We start from the raw sequence: 20,635 nt of genomic DNA, 5'->3' as shown, positions 1-20,635 counted from the left end.
TAAACAAAACAAAAAGTGTTTCGTGCTTTTGTGCCACTCTTTTGTACAATGGATGTGATTCCATGTACTGTATGTACTGTACAGCAGAGGAAATACTGCTTTTGACATTGAAACACTCAATCATGAGTATCATGTAGAGATAAGCTATAGCTTCATTGCCATAGTAACCTACAATGTTACTTGGAAATTTAAGATAGCTACAACAAGTGTAAAAGTAACACATGACAATTTAACAGTTAGGGGGTTTCTATTCAATTCTACTCTTTAAATATCTATATTATTTATTTATATAAATAATACACAATGATAATTGTATTCATTTATGTATTTCTTTAATGATAGATTTGTAAGTTTTCGTCATACATAGACAGAAGTACAAATGCAGTTGTTCATACACAACCAAGAAACAGGAGCCAGGGGGAGTTTTCAAAGAAAAACATCAAATAATGAGCACAAATGAGCAGCTTTCTTGTTTTTGGAGTCAGATATGCTTCTGACGTATTGTTTAGTATCCTTTTCGAATGCTTTAAATGAAGGTTTTGAGTGACTACATTGGGACTCATAAATATGGTACTAACACATACTATTGTTGAATGAATTGGAACTCTGCCGGTCCACCTTAAAAACTCGACGTCATCATTGTAGCCCCGCCGTCGGTGAGGTAAGAGGAAGTAGATGGAAATAGACGGGCCGAAAAGACAGTCACACAACAGCTGGGTCCCAAAAATCACTCCCTGAACCTCCGAACCTGGTCTTAGTTCTTAAATTTCAGAGTCCCGATGGTGCAGTAACAGAAGACACATCAACATGGTGAACACATGGGATCGTCTGTCAAAGCTGCTCAAAGTACGACTGTCACTTTTCGCCTTTCTTCTCGCTCTTGTTGTCTCCTCCGGTGACGCCAGGCTTGAACGGGCACGACGCCTCAGCGCCGCCACCGAGGAAACGGCAGAAACTTACGACAGATACTACAATTATGTAAGCCTAACGGGACTTTTGCAGTCTTTGTCGCAGAAATATCCTCACATTGCCAACCTGTCGAGCATAGGTCAGTCTGTGGAGGGGAGGGAGCTGTGGGTGATGCGGATCACCACGGACCCTAACGCAGACATACCGGGGAAACCTAAATTTAAATACGTGGGTAACATGCACGGCGACGAGACGGTGTCCCGGCAGGTGTTGGTGTACCTGATAGAATACCTGCTGACGAAGTACGGCGAGGAACCGCGCGTCACCGAGCTTGTAAACACAACGGATATCTACATCATGCCCAGCATGAACCCGGACGGATTCGAGAAGTCCAGAGAGGGAGACTGCAATGGCGACTACGGCGGGCGACACAATGCCAAAGATGAAGACCTCAACAGAAGCTTCCCCGACCAGTTCGACGGCACAACTGCCTCTCCAGATAACGTACCCGAGGTCCAGGCCATGATCAGATGGATCCAGAATGAAAAGTGAGTTTTTTTTTTGCTTGTTTTGTGAAACACAAAAAGTTTCCTCATGAGTCCAAACTCGGTTCTAGTGATGGGGAAACAGACGCAACTGTGAGAAGAATCACACAGAATAAGATGATCTTGGTGAATTTCCATTTCTGGGCTACTTAATTGAGAACATTGTTCATTATTTACATGAGTGACTTGAAGATAGAGGTAGACTTGTTAATGGATTTGCCATGTTTTGGTAACAAGATTTGGAAGATGTTATTTCATTGATTGGCTGATCAGTTCTTAGAAACTAGATAAAAGCTACTTAAACTTCTTGGTCAAAACTATTTTGAGAATCAAAGATCTATTTAGAGCCTTTGGTTCACTTTACATTTAAACCCAAGTTTTCCTCAAAGAAGCTCCATTTCATTCAAATATAGCTTTACACACCTATAGCTCACCTATAGCTCAGCTCTCTCCTCAAAACTGTATGTTAATACAATACAGTACATGCCCATACATTCACTGATGCATGAAAGCATGACGGTCAAAATCTTTGGGCTTCGGGAAGTTGAGACAGATATTACCATATTCTTATCTTTGCCCAAGGCCCTAGTTTGAAGAATAATCAACATTGTTGTCAATGAGTAACTCAGTTTTCCACCTAATTTCCATTTTTGTTCGAGCCTCAGGACAGCAATAGAGGGACTCGTAACAATGCGAACAAGGACTGCTGTCCCGGGACACCAGATGTCATGATGTGTAAACTGAATGTTCATTTGAAAGAACTTGAAGAATCCACTCCTGCCAAGTACACCCGTATTAATATAGTTAAAGCACCACTGCTGAATCCACGGCTGCTGGTTTCTGACCTTTAATAAAAAGATATTTTCCAGGGCATTTTTACCTTTAATGCTAGTATAGCATGAAGGCATATCAGGGCCAGACATGCGACAAAGGGCCAAAAGGGTGGAATTGAACCTGGGTCGCTGCAGTTGATGTTAGCTCTACCAACTCAGCTATTCAGCAACCCAGTAATATACTATACTCTGAGACTTCAGGTGGTCGGAATTGATTAATACACCAAGAATATGCCAATTGTTTTAGTGCTAAACTCCTCATGACTTCACATCAACTATAGACTGGAGGAACACTGACAGTTTTGTTTTAACACACGCATCCAGAAATGTCTGTTTTGTCGTTACATACATTTGAAAAGAAATTCCTTCATGTAGCCCAAACCTGTTTTTTTTCTGTCCAGATTTGTGCTGTCAGCGAACCTGCATGGTGGCACTGTGGTTGCCAGTTACCCTTATGATGACTCAGCTGTCCACAAGCAACAGGGCCACTATAGCCAATCAGAGGAGGACAGTCTGTTTCGGTACTTGGCACTGGTGTATTCCCGGAATCACCCTGTGATGAAGACTGGTGAGCCCAACTGTCCTGATGCCGTGGGAGAAACATTTAAAGATGGCATCACCAATGGGGCACTGTGGTATGATGTGCCAGGTAAGATTATCCAGTTTCCAATGATTTTAATGCTAAGGATAGTAATTGTGTTGTTATTATTGTGAAAACCTGTTGTAGTCTAAGATGACATTCTTTGTCTACCTATCTTCTCATCTAAAAGAATGTGCCATTGTTTGCAGCAGAAAGACAACTGAAAGCTCCTAAGTTCGGTGATTTTAGGTTACTGCACTGCAGATCTGCTTTGTTATGTACAGTTTCATGTAACAATCTTCTAAACTGAATTCCGATGTATTGGCATGCACATGCCTCGGTCCCATTGATTCGTTTAAAATTCAAATCTTCATTGAGCCCCATATTTGGGTCACTGTTGTGGCTGATGTGTGGACATCTTATCAATGTCAGTGTTAGGGATGTAACGATTACCGGTATGACGATAAACCGTGGTAAAATTCCCGTTTCAAATTTTAATTATCGTTAAAACCGTGATTGATTACCGCAACTGATTACCGAAAAACTCACAGTGATACTGCTCATTTCCTGGAGAAGCAGCAGCACCTGAACGGCACTCGCTCAAGCGCATGCGCAGTTTGCACTGTCTGTCCAGCGACAACACGGCTGAATCCACCTGCGCTCCAGAGATTACCCCCCGTAAAATCAGAAATCTGGGCATATTTTGTATTTTTAAAGGATGTTGAGGGTAAAATAATTGAAGACAATCAATCCTTGTGCAGAAAATGCAAAAAAAAAATCTCCGCGAAGCCACTTCCAATATGATGAGCCATCTCCGTGACCACCACACACAACTTTTCAGCGAGTAAGTCAACAAAAACGGGATTTCGGAATAGTGGGAAACGTCATGGTTTGTCTCGCGAAAGCGAGTAGTGTGCAGACGACACATACCGTAGCAGACCAAAATGTGTTTGTTTCTGTGTTTTTTTATTTAATTTTTATGCTGTGTACGACCGCTGCTGCTTAATTGTTATCCGACACAGAGTGAGGACCTGTGTGTGTGTGTGTGTGTCAGTCAGTCAGATGATAATTATTATTATTATTATTAATAATAATAATAATAATAATAATAATAATAATAATATAATATAAAATATCTTTTTTTAAATAAAACTTGGTTAAAAGATTTCAGTGTGTGTGTTCAGTACTTTTGGAACATTTTGAACACATCTAACAATACCGTGATAATATTGATAACCGTGATAATTTTGGTCACAATAACCGTGATATGAAATTTTCATATCGTTACATCTCTAGTCAGTGTGAAAGTAAAATAACACTCCACTCATTTTGTAAACCAGGATTACAGGATGGGAGGGGGGAGTGTCAGCGGTGACTTTTTTTTTACAAGGGTGAGGATAAAGGGGTAGACACTGGATGGACGGATGGATGGATGGGGGTACGGTGGTGTCATTAAAATACTTACTCTGAAACTGCATGTGAAGCTCCGTAGAGAAAAAGGCAAAAAAAAGCAAACAGACGTCTGTTCTTAGCTGGATGTCCTGTCACACATTGTGCATTTGCCATCTCAAGGAAATAAATTATTAGCAAAAAACTCTGAGAAGAAAGCACATGCTCTGGTATGACAGCAAGCCAGTTTGGTGGTTTCTTGTTTGAAACAGCCAGTAGGTCAACACACAAAAGTTATGTTGTATACTGTTAATTAAACCTCCCAGCAGCAACAGTGATGTTCATATCTTATTATGATGATGAAGACGATGATGGTGATAACGACAACAGGTGTAAATCTGTCGCTTAGACAATGCTTGTATTTGTCTGACTCACCTCAGTGGATGAATTGGGCTCATGGTAGATGATAAGAACAGCGAGGAGACATAATGAGTAGTCATGAGTGCCAGGACCTGAAGTCAAGAACAGGAGGGCTTTTTGTGAGGCCATCAGGGCTCGCTCCAACATAGCATGTTATCTTGACTCGTAATCTGTTATGAGCAGGTTATTGAAAATCGTTATGCTTCATTTGCTTGGCCTAGAGAGTCTTCCTCCTCTTCCAGCAGCTCCTGATTGGGGTCACCATAGCGGGTTGTTTGGCATTTATCTTTCATATCCCTGTTGTTTGGCATTGATTTTTTTATTAATATTTTTTTAATGCCAGATGTACGGACCTCGGAGTACATGTATGCGCCTCCAGTGGCTGGATTAGATACCACTGCTTTCAGACATAAAAGAGTCCAGAGTTTAGTTTTATTCTGTAATTATACAGTTCTATTGCTTTGATAATGTCAGTTCCCTGGAAGTGTCCTCTTATTGTTTGACCAAAATGGGATACTGGATATTTTTGTGTTCCGTCATCATTTCCAAGTTCCATTGAGCCGACTGGCTTTTGGCACTTTGGCACCATTGTCTGACTAGAAGTAGTTTGAGGGTGTGTCACTGATGTTTTTCACAGGCATGATATTTAAGTTTGGGGCTGTGTTTGTTCTACTCTATCAACATTTGGAGGATGTTTACTTTAGTAATTCTTTACAAAGACAGAGGACAAAAGGATCTGGTTATTAAGGGTATGAATGGCAGGCGGGGGTGAGTAGGGTTGCAACCAGTGATTGTTTCCGTGATTAGTTGATTAGTTGTTTGGTGCACAAAATGTTGATCGATGTTTCTCAGACCATGTAATGATGAGGAGCTCCGCTATCTTGTCACATTCCCCAACCAAAATGATTTAGATTGAATGATTTCTTTGTTATTTGGAGCAAAGAAACCAGAAAATATTTACTTTCATTTAATTATTTTTTAACTCAAACCAATTAATCACTTATCAAAATAATTGGCAATTAGTTGGTGGTAGTTGAATGCCCTGTTTGGTTGATCAGTGGTCAGATTTTATGAATTAATCAAGAATAAAGTGCTTTATTATAGGGATGCAACAAATAATCAATTATTAATCGATTACTAAGTTCATTGTCGGCTATTTTGATAATTGATTCAGTTTGAGTGAGTTTTCAGTTTCTTTCTTGAATGTAAATATTCTCTGTTTACTTTGCACCACATAACAAAGAAATCATTAAAACTGATTAATACTGGTTTGTGTGCAAAATATGACATTAGTGAACATTATTACTTTGAGGTATGGGAAACACTGATCTATGGAAGCGGGTTGCATTCACTTGAAAAATATATTTTTGGTTGGTTTTTCTGAGTAATTTATTTTTTGGTTTGTTTTGTGGAGTAATTTATTTTTTTCTGTTTTTCAGAGTATTTTTTTCTGAATTACTGAATAATTTTTTTTACAGTGTTTAGTTTAAAGTGCATTTGAAACAATTCAAACACATTCATTCCTTTATTGAGAGCTCAATTTAATAGTAACTACATGGACGGCTTGTTAATCAAGTTTTACTTTGATCTGGATTTAAACATAGCAATGTTTCTCAAGGATGAGTTGGACAGATATGGCATGCTCCACGGATACAAGAGGATGCATTTGAAATGCATTCAGGCTGGCTACGTGGTGACTCAAGAGACGATCAGGAGACTATTGGATCCGTGTCTGCCTTGATGTAATATGGATAAATACAGCTCTTAGTTAAACTAACGTCAGAAAAGGGGAAGCATCGTGCATGATGAGCTCTTACCAGAACTACCTCCCTTTGCAAATGTGACAAAGAGTGAGTGAGAGGAGTGTATTTGATTAAGGAGTGATAGTGAAAGGTTAAACCAAGAGCCTAAATAATGATCAGGAAAGGAATTGAAAAAGGGGATGCCTCCACTGTGTATTTACGTCAAAAGTTTCTGATTAAACGGTGGCTGTGTTTATTACATCTTGTGAAGAACCATATTCTAGTTTTCAGTTAAACAACCTCCTCGTTTGACCTGGAATGACTCGGAAGGTCTTTGTGGTTTGTGGTGTATATTTTTGGTATGTCTTCTCTTAGAGCCAAGGCATGTACCACACCGCAGCCTGTGGGTTTTTCTCCTAGTTCGTAAGAGATGAATTGTAATTTTCTTTACAGCATCATCACCAGTTTTTAAAGTTGGTCTGCAATATGACTTTCAGGAAGATGTAGTCGGCCAGATCATGTTTTGAAAATGTTTTTACTAAATGATCAGTACGTGTACGTGTGTAGAAACAGTGTTGTTTAAGTATCATAACGTCTTGGATAGAAATGTGTTTCATGAGTACATTTTTGAACACAATGCACCCCCAGTAAGAGCCACATAGAGTGTCTTTGTTGTGCTTCAGATATTCCAAATGTGTTGGACAATATATATAGCCTTCATTCAGCATCAAAGCATGTTTACTTGGTCTATTGTGGGGTATTGTAACAACACGCTGGTCCAAAATGGTGGCCTCTGTAGAGCGACCCGGCTGATAAAATATAAATGGCTCATTCTGGGGTAATGAAGAGCAACACTTCATACAATGAGGCGATTGTACAGTATAATTCTCGTATCTTCAGTTTCTTCCAAAATTTGACAGTCCAGCTTTCTTTGTTTCCTACGTCTTTCTCATTTACGTTTTCTGATTTGTTCAGGTCATGTGTCGCTGGCTGCTGCTCGTATCAGCCTTTTCACTTTTGACTTCTGCAAAGTGGCAAATAGCGGCTGCTTTATTGGGTTGTTGTGGTCACACAGCAGGCGGTCATGGCAACCCTCCTGCCAGGGAGCGTCTGGCTGCCTGCCGTCGCTCCAGAGGGATGGCCCACTAAACAGCCTCCCCTCCTGTGTTTCTTGTCTGTTTGCCTTACTCACATGCTAGGTCGATTGGCAAACTGCAGATGTCATGGCCTTTTGCCACGTTAAACACCCTCTTTAAACAGTGACATTGAAGAGACAAGGACAGACTCGGTCCTGTTCTGGCATCAGTAGGAGTCAGGAAGCACAGATGTTTTAGAATTTCATTTATTCCTACTGTTTTTCACGTGTTGTGCACACCAGTTAAATTCCTGGATTTCGACCTGCGTAGCTTGGTATTCTGTATGTGCAAGTGAATGTTTTAAAGCCATTTGTAATATGCCTGTTCTATTATTATTATTATTATCCAGGAGGGATGCAGGACTACAACTACCTCCATGGAAACTGTCTGGAGATCACTGTTGAGCTGAGCTGCTGTAAATATCCCCCTGCTACTGAGCTCCAGAAGGAATGGGATTTCAATAGGGAATCCCTACTTGCCTACATGGAAAAGGTAGAGCTTGTTGTTTAAGGACAGTACCGGGTCAGCGTGGTGTCTTTGGTATTAAAACAATTTTGTCTTCCAGATACATATGGGTGTTCGTGGATATGTGACAGAGGCCATTAGTGGTGCTGCCCTCTCCAATGTTAACATTGTGGTGGCAGGCATTCACCACAACCTGACCACCAGGACATATGGGGACTACTATCGCCTACTGCTCCCAGGAATATACAACATTACAGCTGTGACCCCAGGGTGAGCCAAACCATAACTTCCACTGCACAGTATATTTACAAATACAAAGGTTATGCATTGCAAGACTCTCTAGTTTGTTTTCAAATGTCTGTACAAGTGCCAATGTCAACTAGTGACTCTTGGCTTATTTCCTGTTTACTGCTGCCACGTCGCAGTGAAATGAAGCATTTGTCATGTGGCTCTTTCAGACTTATCAAACAAGGAAGCTCAGTCTCAGACAGACTTAGCCACCTGTGGTGCTATAAATAAGTCATTCTTTGTTATTTAAGTAGTGAAATGTAGATAGGCAGACAGATTGATGGATTAGTCCTTCTGGGACTAATCCATCATTTGCATACAGCAAATGTCAGACAAAGAAAGAAACATTTAACATCCTAGATATTGACATTTAACTTGTACAAACAACAACAATACTACCACCCACACATCACCAACCCCAACATTTTGTTTCACAAATAGACCCATGAAAGTGCTCTATGTATTATAAAGTGCACTTTTATGTTTGTCAATGAAGTTGGCAGTGCATTTATGTCCTTATGCATGTGTGGTTTTTGGGTTCACAGGTACACGCCAATGACCATCCAAAGTGTCCAGGTCTTGGAGGACAAAGCCACCGAAGTTAACTTTACCTTGGCACCTGTGGTCAGTGAGCCTTCAGGTACCATTGCAGTGCCTACATCCTCCACGACAACCAGCCGTGATTCTACCACCACCACCACCACTACCACTAAACCTTCCGACTCCACCCAGATGGGAGGAACTGCTGCTGAAGAGAACAAGGACAAGCTGCTAACACCTACACCTGAAAACCAGCCCATCCAGCCCCAGATATTTCGACATCACAACTATGCAGACATGGAACTCTTCTTACGGAAGTACAACAGCGAGTTTCCCTCTATTGCCCATCTTTACTCTGTTGGCCGCTCTGTTGAAGAGCGCGAGCTCTATGTGATGGTGATCTCAGACAACCCCACTGTTCATGAGCATGGTATGTCTTAGCTGGCAGCAGAATAGAGTTATTGTGGATTTAATGTCATTTATTTTTTTATTAATATGGATTTTGAATATGGTGTCTTGCTCTTTTATTTCCATGCCAGGTGAGCCAGAGTTCAAGTATGTGGCCAACATGCATGGTAATGAGGTGGTGGGCCGAGAGCTGATGCTCAATCTCATTGAGTACCTATGCCTTAACTATGGGACCGACCCGGAGGTCACGCGGTTGGTCAACAACACCCGCATTCACATCATGCCCTCTATGAACCCTGATGGCTATGAGGTAGCTGTTGAAGGTAAGAGATGGTGACATACAGTATATGGATACACAATAATAAGTGGCAGCAATGGTGCTGTGGCTAATATCCCAAATATTATGGAAAATATTTGAGTATGCAGGTCACACCGGAATTATATGTGCTGGTTTAGAGTATAGGTGTAATATTACCGGACGAGGAATTTGATCTTTTGACTGACCTCGCTGTAGTGTATGTTGCTAACACTGTATGCCAGTATTTCCCAAACTGTTATATCGGGATCCACTTCACACTATAATTTAATAATAATAATGTGAGCATGTAAGTGCATTATATAACATTTAACGTTTTTTATGCCACTTTATGCATGATATTAACAACATAAACCCTTAAATCTTATGTTAAAGTCTGATAAAAATTCTGCATAAATGATTTGGCAACCTGGAAAAAAACTGTCCGTGACAGATCTGTGTGTCTCGACCTAGTTTCTTGGAATGATTGCTATATATATCCACTGTGAATGAAGAGGAGCTTGCAAAGATAATTAGATCATATACATACTGTTCTGTATGTGATTGACATAGAAAAAGACTTCTTTATGAATATACTGTATCTACCAATGGCAGATCTGCAACATCAGGCTTCCCCTTAAGGAGGAGAAAGTCTCACAAAGTACTTTGCACCACCATCTTTTAGCTGTTAGTTGCTTTAACAGGAAGTGCAGAGGAAGCGGTGGAGATGCTCTGTTTATCTTACACTACATGGAACAGGAAGGCCGAAGGAACATGCTTTGGTAACAGAATAAAATAATTATGTCTTAATTGTTTCCTCACAGGTGATGTCAAGGGCTACAAAGGGCGCAACAACAGCAACAATCTTGACTTGAACCGTAACTTCCCTGACCAGTTTACAACCATCACAGAGCCCAGACAGCCAGAAACTATAGCTGTGATGAACTGGATGAAGAGCATTCCCTTTGTCCTGTCAGCCAACCTCCATGGAGGTAAGGTGTTATACAGTGTAAATCATGTTCCTTCACAGTTTCAGCATCTGTATCTGTCACATATGTCACAAACATACACGTTTTATTTGGAAATATGTGCAGGTGAATGCACGGCTTCATACTAAGGAGTCCTGCCATTCATAAGAGAAGAGATGTAGTATTTAACAATATGTTTATGATTGTCGAAATCAAACTTGGTGAACTACAGACACACAGCAGACACCTCAGCTGCACCTTGCCGCATCATATTAACGTTTTTTTTCCCCATCTGTGTTCTCATTGTGTTGTGTAATTCAGGTTCCTTGGTGGTCAACTACCCCTATGATGATGACAAAGAAGGAATAAGTCGGTATAGTCAGTCCCCTGACGACAAGGTCTTTCAGCAGCTGTCCAGAGTGTACGCACAGGTAACTGGACGCTGGTCGTGTAGGATCTGTTTCAGGCTGAGATAACGTCTGCCTGCGGTTTCAGGTTGTAATGGAACACAAACTGTGGCGTTGAAGAGCACTGACAAGAAGTCATGTGATTTTTGTCAAATCTGGGGACAGAAAAGGTTAGAAAACTCGACAACAACAGCACTCTCTGTTAAGCTCTCTCTGTGGGTTTGTGGTTTTTTTTGTGTGTGTGCAGGAGAATCCTCTGATGCACAATGGACACCCTTGTAAGGACCTGTACCCTGATGAATATTTTGATGATGGCATCACCAATGGTGCAAACTGGTACAATGTTCCTGGTATGCCTTCATCTCTCGTTCTCTCTCACACGTTACATTTTGATTTAGACAAATGGTGTTTCCACTTCCACTTTGTTTAGCCGCACACCAAAGATAAATGAATATTTTATATTAGCTATTTGCTTTTTTTGTCTTTGTTGCATTATTTAGCAGTCGGGCATTGGAGATTTGAAGTGTAAAATTCAATGAAATTTAAGGCACTACATGTAGAATTTGAAGGGCTGAAAACAGCACTTGACTCAATATATAAAGCATATGTGACATTAAGATTGCATAACCTTAACTAAAACCTTTAAGATTTGAGATTGCCTTAAAATGAGTGATTTGTTCAGGTGGAATGCAGGACTGGAACTACTTAAACACCAACTGTTTTGAGGTGACCATTGAATTGGGTTGTGTGAAGTATCCCAAGGCCAAGGACCTGCCTAATTACTGGGAACAAAACCAAAGATCCTTGCTTCAGTTTATACACCAGGTAAGAACACAACTCTCAACTTTGCCCCATCTTGTCACCCACAATCAGGTCTGTCAGTCATTTATACTGTGTTCATGTGTCTGTTTAGGTCCACACTGGAGTAAAAGGCACAGTCTCTGACAGTGAAGACGGCACAGGAATCCCCAATGCCACCATTTCTGTGGAGGACATAAACCACAACATCACCACAGCCCGTACTGGAGACTACTGGAGACTCCTGGCCCCAAACACCTACTCTATCACGGCCTCTGCACATGGGTAAGATTTAAATATGAGAAGGAAAGTGGAGAGCAAATGGAAACAGTAGAGTCAGACTGACAAAGATGAGATTTCTATGCTGTCCAGGTATATTCCTGTGAGAATCTATGCCACAGTCTCAAAAGCGGGAGTGGAGGTGGTAGACTTCCGGCTGACCCGTTTACACTTGGACTCCAAAGGCCAGAATCAAAACGGACCCCAACCCACTCAGAACCCGTCCGAGAAGGAGCTGCAGAGCTTAATCAAGGAACTGTCACTTGACCAGGGTTTGGAGCAGTTGGTCACGAGCACAGCCACAGAAAGCAGCTTCCGCTACCAACGCTACAAAGAATTGTCTGAATTCATGAGGGGCCTCACTCTTAATTTTCCAAAAATCACATCTTTACGCAGGTATGCCGGCATTCTCATTTGAACCAACATGTATTATTTCCCAATGAGAGTACATTATTGACGTCATACCTCTAATGCTGTTACTACTGTCCACATCTACCGCGTGTGACCAGTTTGGGCCAAAGTGTGGAGTTTCGAACAATTTGGGCTCTGGAGATTTCTAACAAACCAGGGGAAACTGGACTATCTAAACCAAAGATCCGCTTTGTAGCAGGGATCCATGGCAACGCCCCAGTGGGCTCAGAGCTCCTGCTTGAGTTTGCGACCCTTCTGTGCATCAATTATGGCAAGAACCCAGCCATCACCAAGGTGAGTTTTTGGGCACTCTCAAATTGTACTGTATACAGTATGTCTCAACAGTCTATCGCATGCAGCAAAGTTGTACCTTTTTCTTCTTTTAAAAAAAAAAAAACACACACAAAATTCTCTCTTGCTCGCTGTAATCATTTGCTTGTGATTTCCTGTTCCTAGTTAGTCAATGAGACCCGGATCATCATCGTGCCCTCTGTCAACCCAGATGGAAGAGAACAGGCTGTTGAGAAGCAGTGCACTTCTACCAAGGGCTTGACCAACGCTCGCGGAAAGGACCTAGACACAGACTTTTTTGGTCAGCTTTCACTTTGTTATTAATGTAATAGATTAATGCCACTGCTCGTATGTATTGTACACTTGCCATGTAGTGCAAAGGCGGTTCTGATGTGTGTTGTCATTGGGTTTCTGTTGAAGGCAACGCTTCACAGCATGGGGAGGAGGCTCAACCAGAGACCAGAGCGATGATGGACTTGATTCGAGAGAAAAGCTACACTCTCTCTGTCGCCCTCGATGGAGGCGCCCTTGTTGCCACCTACCCTTATGACAAGCCTGTCCAGTCTGGTAACGTCACTACCGCTTTCTGTTTTTTCTAAGGTGTCATGTTTGCAAAAATATTCATTTTTTTTTTAGCATTAAGTCACAATAGAATCCACCTATTTTCTTTCATAAAACACCATATTCAGGCAAAATCCTCAGATCTATTTAAGAGACAACAAAGACTAACTGGTTTGTTTCTAACATGTACTGAACATGTACTGAGGACTAACATGACATGTACGTCCTAAGCCATCTTGATTTTAAAGACATTGGGGCCTTTTCTTGGCCTTTTCTTTAATGCCCAGTTTGGACTGGGCATTAGGGCCAAGACTTAATCGACAGAAAACGAGAAGGGGTTGTCATTATTCATTTTCAAATGTGCTGTTTTACAAAAAAAACAGAAGAAATAGTAAAGCACAGGATTATTTATTGATTAAGATGTCAAATTATAGTTATTTACTTCCATCAGAAAAAATAGTTTTAGTGGTTGAATTTTATGTTTGATTCATTTCTGACTTCTCAGAAAAGCCCAGTGAACCGCCTCAAATTAGGGAATAAAAAGATGAATTTAGTTAGGTATTCGCCAAATAAATATCAATAAAGTTTTAGTTTAAAATACGTTTTTGAACAATTTCTGAAATATTTATATTTTGTTACAATAAATTTGTTGTATAAACCTCATATATTATAAACTTTGTTGAATTTTGAAGAAAATCATACTGCAATATATATGTTGTTATTAAATTATTGTCTAGCCCTTGCACCAGATATTTTATTCATGAGGCTTTAGTAAATCCATTTTTAACATAATATCACACATTTAGTTCATCGTGAACACATTATTGCCTTTAAACACATTTTATTAGCTCTGAATGTATCTGTGTGTTTGTATTCCATTCATTTTCAGTTGAAAATGAGGGCACATTGAAGTACTTGGCGAGTGTTTACGCCAACAACCACCCCAAGATGCACCTTGGGGTCACTGGATGTTCAAGTAATGGGCAGAGTATGTACTTAACCAAATACTATAACCAAACACCGCCATGCTGGTGCTGAATGTCAGCCATTAATAAGATGGTAACTTTTCTGTCACTCAGCGGGCAACATCCCTGATGGAGTAATGAGGGCAGCAGAGAGACAAAGCCACATGGGAAGCATGAAGGTCAGTTTCTCCACTCCGCTGACTGTGAAAGCAGTGCAGTTCAAGCTGTTCATTTGTCTGCGGCGTTGAACAGAATGTTGATTTCCTGACTGTTGTTAAAGTGTTCCAGTAAACGTCCAATCAAACAGGAAGCAAAATAAAGATACGAAATGCGTCACTCTGCTCTATGACTCGCCATTAGTCATCTGTTGTTTCCGTCTCCTCCTAGGATTTCAGTATGGACTTTGGCCACTGTCCAGAAATCACCGTGTACACTGGCTGCTGTCTGTTCCCTCCTGCTGAGCAGCTGGCCACACTCTGGGCTGAGAACAAGAAGTCTCTCCTTAGCATGTTGGTGGAGGTATGTGGTGAACAATGTGGTTTGAAACTTCTAAAAAGACGAAAAACATCAAACAACTGATAAACGCAGAAACATTTTACAAATCTGTGGCAAAACATTTAGAGCAATTGTGTTGTCTGAACATTATATACTGTACCTTTGGTTATATTGATTTTGAAGACAATTGCATCATAAAATATATTGAATTATTTCCCTAGTTACCTGAACAGAATATCATTTTCGTCAGCCTCAACGTATCCTCCATTTCTGCCCCATCTAGGTGCATAAAGGGGTGCGTGGCACCGTGAGGGACAAGAGTGGGAAGCCTATTGTTGGGGCAGTCATTGTACTCAACGGGGGTGTGAGAGTGTTTACTATGGAGGACGGCTACTTCCACGCGCTGCTGGCTCCTGGCAACCACATTATTGAAGCCGTTGCCGACGGCTACCAACAACAACGTCAAGAGGTACACATTTTGGTTTTTATGCGAGTTAGGAATGTACTATTCTTCATTACGAGGGACATGAGTGGGCAAAAAGAGCAGAGTGAATCACTTACCATTTGTCAAGTAGCATATACATATACATATATGTATGTATGTGTGTGTATATATGTAAACAAACCATGAGTCAGATTAATTGTGATTGTGAATTGCCCTGCACTTTTGTGGAAATCCACTATACATACACACACACATAGATATAGATATAGATATATATACACATATAGATAGATAGATAGATAGATAGAGATAGATATATATATATATATATATATATATACATATACACACACGTACATATATGCATATATATATATATATATATATATACACACACACATACATATACACACACACACACACACACGCATATGTATGTATAGTGGATTTCCACAAAAGTGCAGGGCAATTCACAATCACAATTCATCTTACTCATGGTTTGTTTACATCACAGATGTTTAATGAACTTGACAGCGTAATTCATTTGTTATGTGCTTCTCATATTTATGCTCAGGAACATGAACTAGTTTGCTAGTACGATGCTGCTGTTACTGAATAGAGTTTTATGACGACAACTGATGAAAGGTAGAAATCAGCTCTGTCCCTGTTGTAGACAAATACGCTCTGTTATACGAACAGACAGCGCATTACATTATGTCAGAGTTTGATGCTCGCAAGATAAAAAAAAGAAAAAAGATATGGATTGAGCACAGTGGACATAACGGATTTAAACGCCACTTTAAGTCCAACATTCACAGATTGAGGGAATTAGAGAAGAAATTAAAGTTCAACAGATTTTGTTCAGAAAACATTTGAAATGCGGATCTGTTTTCCACATTATTTTGTACAAAGGAAACAGTAGAATTACAATTAACCAAATAAAGTATCAAGAACTACAAATCCAGCATGCAGAAAGTCTGTGGGAATATTACAGTTGTTCCCCTCAACTGTCAACGTCTATGAAAGGTGTCGGGCGGAGCACGCAGAATCTCTCCATCACCTCCACTCTCCCGTTTGGCTGCTCTGAAATTTGAAGCGTTGGGTAAGCCAGCTCTGTAAACAGCTGCTCCTTAATATTGCGTCCCAGCTGCAAACTGTAGGCTGTGAGCTTCCCGCAGTGACTTAGGAGCAGGGGATCCACCACTGAATGATACATCTGCTGGTACTCTGGTACCGTGAAGCCGTGGATCATCAGAGAACACGGCTGGCTAGTTGACGCACAGCTGCAGGTTTTATCTTCAGTGGAGAGGGCTTCTTCATCACAGGTCTGTTTCAGATCTGGAACAACAGCAGCATTCCTTATATATCGGTCATCCAGTGTTTTTTTCTGGGGGGGTGCTTCACTCTGCTCACTCACTAAGTCCAGATCCTGACTTGGGGCCAACATTGATGTCCTCTCCTTAATAGCTTCCCCATATTTCTTAGGACATCGAATACTTCGTCTTAGGCCATACGGACGCATCTCACACCTCTGCAAAGTAAAGGAGACATTAGTTTCACTTGTACCTCTGTCAGCAACCCACAGTGATAGTAAGACACATTTAAAGATTGCACTTACTCTTTAGGTGTGTGTTCAGACCACATTACTGAATCAGGTCTTAAACCACAGGGTTTGAAATACTTCTTTCCCGAGCTTGGATTTCCCTTTTCCCATGTTTTTAAAACTGCACTGAGATTCTCGTAATTTACCTCAAAACTATTTTTGAGCCAGTCTACAAATCCCATTTTAGTCGCAAACCTGCAGCTCATTATACCAAGCAGTCACACCTGCAGATGAGAAGTGCTGATTAAGTCATTAACAAACCCACTAGTGTGTGTGTGTGTGGTGTGCTTCAGTGGGGAAACAGCCAGGATGGATAAGAACATGTGGCTGAGCTTACGTTGCTTTTGTTGATGCGTTTTTTTAGTTTCATTTCAGTTTTCTATGTTTGTGAAAATATCGTAGAGAATTGAAATTGGTGGAAAAATCGGATCAAACGCAAAACCTTGATCCGATTGACATTTGCATGCCACCAATGTACTTTTTAAGCCGGTGAATGTTTGTGGACCCAAATGTATATTTAAAAGCTACCTCATCACATAAGAGCATAAAACAATATTATGATCTTCAACATAGTTATATTGGAAATGTAACTCATCTCAACATGTAGAAACTCAGAGGCATATTGATGTACAGGATTCGTCTTTTGAGTACAGCAATATAATGTATATAATAATGTATTGTTTGTTGTTTTCCAGGTGGTGGTTTCTTCTTATGAAGCTGCAAGCACCATTAACATCGAGTTTGACATGGACAACAGTATCTTTGGACTGCCCAGAGAGTTTGTGGTGGCCAGTGCAGGTAAGCGTTGATTATATGCATCAACAAAGCCTGTTACCATATGCCATTTTGCATTTTGGCTACAGTGATTTCATGCTGAAAATGTATCTGTTACTCTTAAATAGTCATTAAATAGATCTGGGGTGTTGATGCTGTGATCTGTAACACAGATGATGGCGATGACAACAGCATCTCCTGAACAGTTTAAACGGATTTGACTGTTAAAAATTGTCAACAATTGGGAAACTTCCTATGGGAACTTTTACTTTATTGTCAAATTCAGTGAGATTAGGGCTGGTGGTCATTTATTAGCACTGTATTGTTGTGATATATTTTACAGCAGTAACAATATAACAAAGTATAAATCAATGAAATTGAATCTAAACATACTGTTGAAATGTGATGTGAAATGTTTCTCTGTTTTAAGTGTGTTTTCGGTCCACAAAGAAGTTAAAACCCACACATTTAAGTTTAAAACTTATTTTTAATTATGACATTTTTTGTGATTATTATTGATATGGATTGATTTGAAACTTAATCATGATTGATAATGGGGATGGCTATTTGTCTGATACTGGTCAAATCACCGGACCGGCACAAATGTGTCAACAGCTTCATAGTTCATAAATGGTCTATAATGACTAAAATGACGGTATTGGTAGGTACCCTAGTTTGTGATATCGGACGCTAAAAAGTGGTATCATCCCTAAGATAACATGTTTGGCCGTGATCACACAAACAAAGATATACATCAGCAACAACAGCACTCGCTATATACAGATATACTGAGCTGTGTCTTTCTGTGTGCAGCGGCCTCCATGACGGCACTGGTGGTGACCGCGTGCATCATCTGGTGTGTGTGCGCAGCCAAGTCTAATCGTCAGAAGGACGGTTTCCACCGCTTGCGACAGCACCGGGAGGAATACGACGACGAAATCCGGCTCACGTCTATGGGCTCCAAGAAGTCGCTGCTCGCCCACGAGTTTCAGGACGAGAGCGAAAGCGACGAGGAGACGCTGTACGCCAACAAACTCTGAGACCGGCTGGCGTCCTTTTTGCCATTTTGGTTTCCCTCTCAAGTCAATTACTTGAACTTTGAGGAGTGTCCCTCTCTGTTTTTTTACGACAGATACACAAGTGATACACTTATTTTTGTTGAGGCAACAAGCTCTGAGCACAGTTATTAGTGCGTCTAAATTAATATTTCACAGAACATGATTGTATCGAGACTGAAGAGCTTGTTTTTATTTAAATTGTGTTTCTGGATCTCTGCCAGACTCTCAACGAAGCGATAGGGAGAGAGTGATAAAGGGGTCAAAGAAAGAGTCAGTCCTGTACCTGTTATCCGTCCTTTTGACTGGTTCTTGGGTCCTGCTTATTTTTTTTTGTCCCTGCGCCGCTGAGTGCTCTTGAAGACCCACACCTGTCCTGCCATTCTGAGGAGGTCAAGCCGTGAAGTCCAAATAAAGTCCTTGTTTAGTGGATGTGTAATGAACTCTTGATGAAAGTGCTTATTCTCGCCATGCCTTTCTCTTACTACTGCTTTGAGCTACAAAGTTGAACATTAATTTGGATCATTTTCAAGCTACATTAAAGTGTCCGAGCCTTTGGGGAGACTTAATCCAGTACTGTGCCTTGGCTTTTGTAAAGTTTACAGACCATTCTGGCGGCAGTATGTGACGGAAAGTAGCAACATAGGAAAATAGCGTCCTAGTGAATAGATAATACCCAGTCCGTGTGGGAGTTTGATCCTTCCAATACTCAGGTGGTAGGAATATAGAGAAATTAGGATTTGAAAAGACTGCACATTTCCACTGTTGCACTGTTTCTGCACACATGACTCCAGGTTGACTGACCTGATATCAGTAGGTTTGTGTAATGCGATCCTCTCAAAAGCTTTTTAGATGGTCACATGCACTAATTGGAAAGCAAGGATGTCATCATTGGCCAAGAAAAAAAAAAACTGAATCTCTAATACAAAATGATTTTTCTTTATGATTGGACAACTTCATTCTGGACTGATTGAGATGAATGAATATCACATTGAGTCTGTGACCTGTTTTGAATGTTAATTTTTACTGTTTCTATAATCTCATGTTTTCTTGTCTTGGGGCTGTTTTTGTGTGATTTCCCACTTCACTATGCTTTGAAAACAAGTCATCGCAGCCTTTTCCATCCATTCATGATTAGTGTCTTCAGAGCCACCCGTATTACATGATTTTAACATGCATCTAAGATCATGTTTTAATTTCAAAGTGCAACTTGACAGCTTAAAGAATTGGAGAAAAACATAGGACATAGGACAAAAGGTGGGGACACCCTGGACAATTTGCCAGTCCATCATCGGGCCAACACACAGAGAAACAACCGTCCACTCTCACACCTACAGTCATTTTCGAGTGTCCAATTAACCTCTGCGTGTTTTTGCAATTTTGCACATGGTTATTTAGATATCAAGTGGCTCTTATACTGGAAATGCTGTGCACATTGTTCTCCATTCATACTCATTTTTCTCTAACAAAACTGCCTTGGTTCCCTGTTACTTAAGAAGATCTTTTTTTTTTTCTTTTTTAAACAGCCACAGCTGTCAGTCAAGTCAGACCCAGTACCTGTGTGGAGACTTTTGTATATTTTTATTTTCTATGTCTGTGAATATTTGTGAATGAACTTTGAAAGTTGAGCGCATGTCGGTGTCTTTGCAGACTTGGTGTGAAGATTTTATATCAACAGGAATCAACTGTAAATAGTGTTTGGCAATTGTGACGGGGGGGGGGGGAACCGTGAATCTACACACAACAAAACATTTCATAAGAATCTCTGTGTGATCATGACATGCTAACAAACATAAAGACACCTTCAAAATAAATCCTTTCACAATGTGTTTTTGTGGTCCGTTCTGTGGTTACTGCTGTTATTTGGACATTGACATATTTTGTTTCAGTTTCAGCTCTGGGGATCTTTATTTTAACCATCATTGTTACTAATGTTTATCTGAAACGTTTTTGTAGTAGACCATGAGAATTTGTAACAAAGTGTGTTTACCAACACAAATTACCATTCACTACAATTGGTAAATATTCCTTGT

The 20,635-nt window shown here is 40.4% G+C and overlaps 2 protein-coding genes across 2 annotated transcripts; one reads left to right on the top strand and one right to left on the bottom strand.

The window, feature by feature from the left end:
* The first annotated feature begins 664 nt into the window (after positions 1-664).
* Positions 665-20,431, top strand: cpda (carboxypeptidase D, a). Its single transcript, XM_058633887.1, has 21 exons — positions 665-1,457; positions 2,689-2,936; positions 7,904-8,046; positions 8,120-8,289; positions 8,853-9,277; positions 9,387-9,578; positions 10,375-10,542; positions 10,840-10,949; positions 11,173-11,275; positions 11,608-11,750; positions 11,839-12,008; positions 12,096-12,398; positions 12,512-12,707; positions 12,870-13,005; positions 13,125-13,271; positions 14,155-14,253; positions 14,345-14,409; positions 14,618-14,749; positions 15,009-15,194; positions 17,469-17,571; positions 18,361-20,431. The coding sequence occupies exons 1-21, from the start codon at positions 808-810 to the stop codon at positions 18,585-18,587; spliced, it is 4,116 nt and encodes a 1,371-aa protein (XP_058489870.1). The 5' UTR covers positions 665-807; the 3' UTR covers positions 18,588-20,431.
* Positions 15,646-17,022, bottom strand: LOC131462579 (uncharacterized protein C22orf31-like). The gene is made up of 2 exons (XM_058633888.1): positions 16,789-17,022; positions 15,646-16,701 (listed from the first exon to the last, which is right to left on the bottom strand). The coding sequence occupies exon 2, from the start codon at positions 16,690-16,692 to the stop codon at positions 16,174-16,176; it is 519 nt and encodes a 172-aa protein (XP_058489871.1). The 5' UTR covers positions 16,693-16,701; positions 16,789-17,022; the 3' UTR covers positions 15,646-16,173.
* Positions 20,432-20,635: the final 204 nt, after the last annotated feature.

The sequence above is a fragment of the Solea solea genome, chromosome 7, assembly GCF_958295425.1.
Source record: "Solea solea chromosome 7, fSolSol10.1, whole genome shotgun sequence".
Lineage (NCBI taxonomy): Eukaryota > Metazoa > Chordata > Actinopteri > Pleuronectiformes > Soleidae > Solea > Solea solea.
This window is presented reverse-complemented; position numbering and strand designations above follow the sequence as displayed.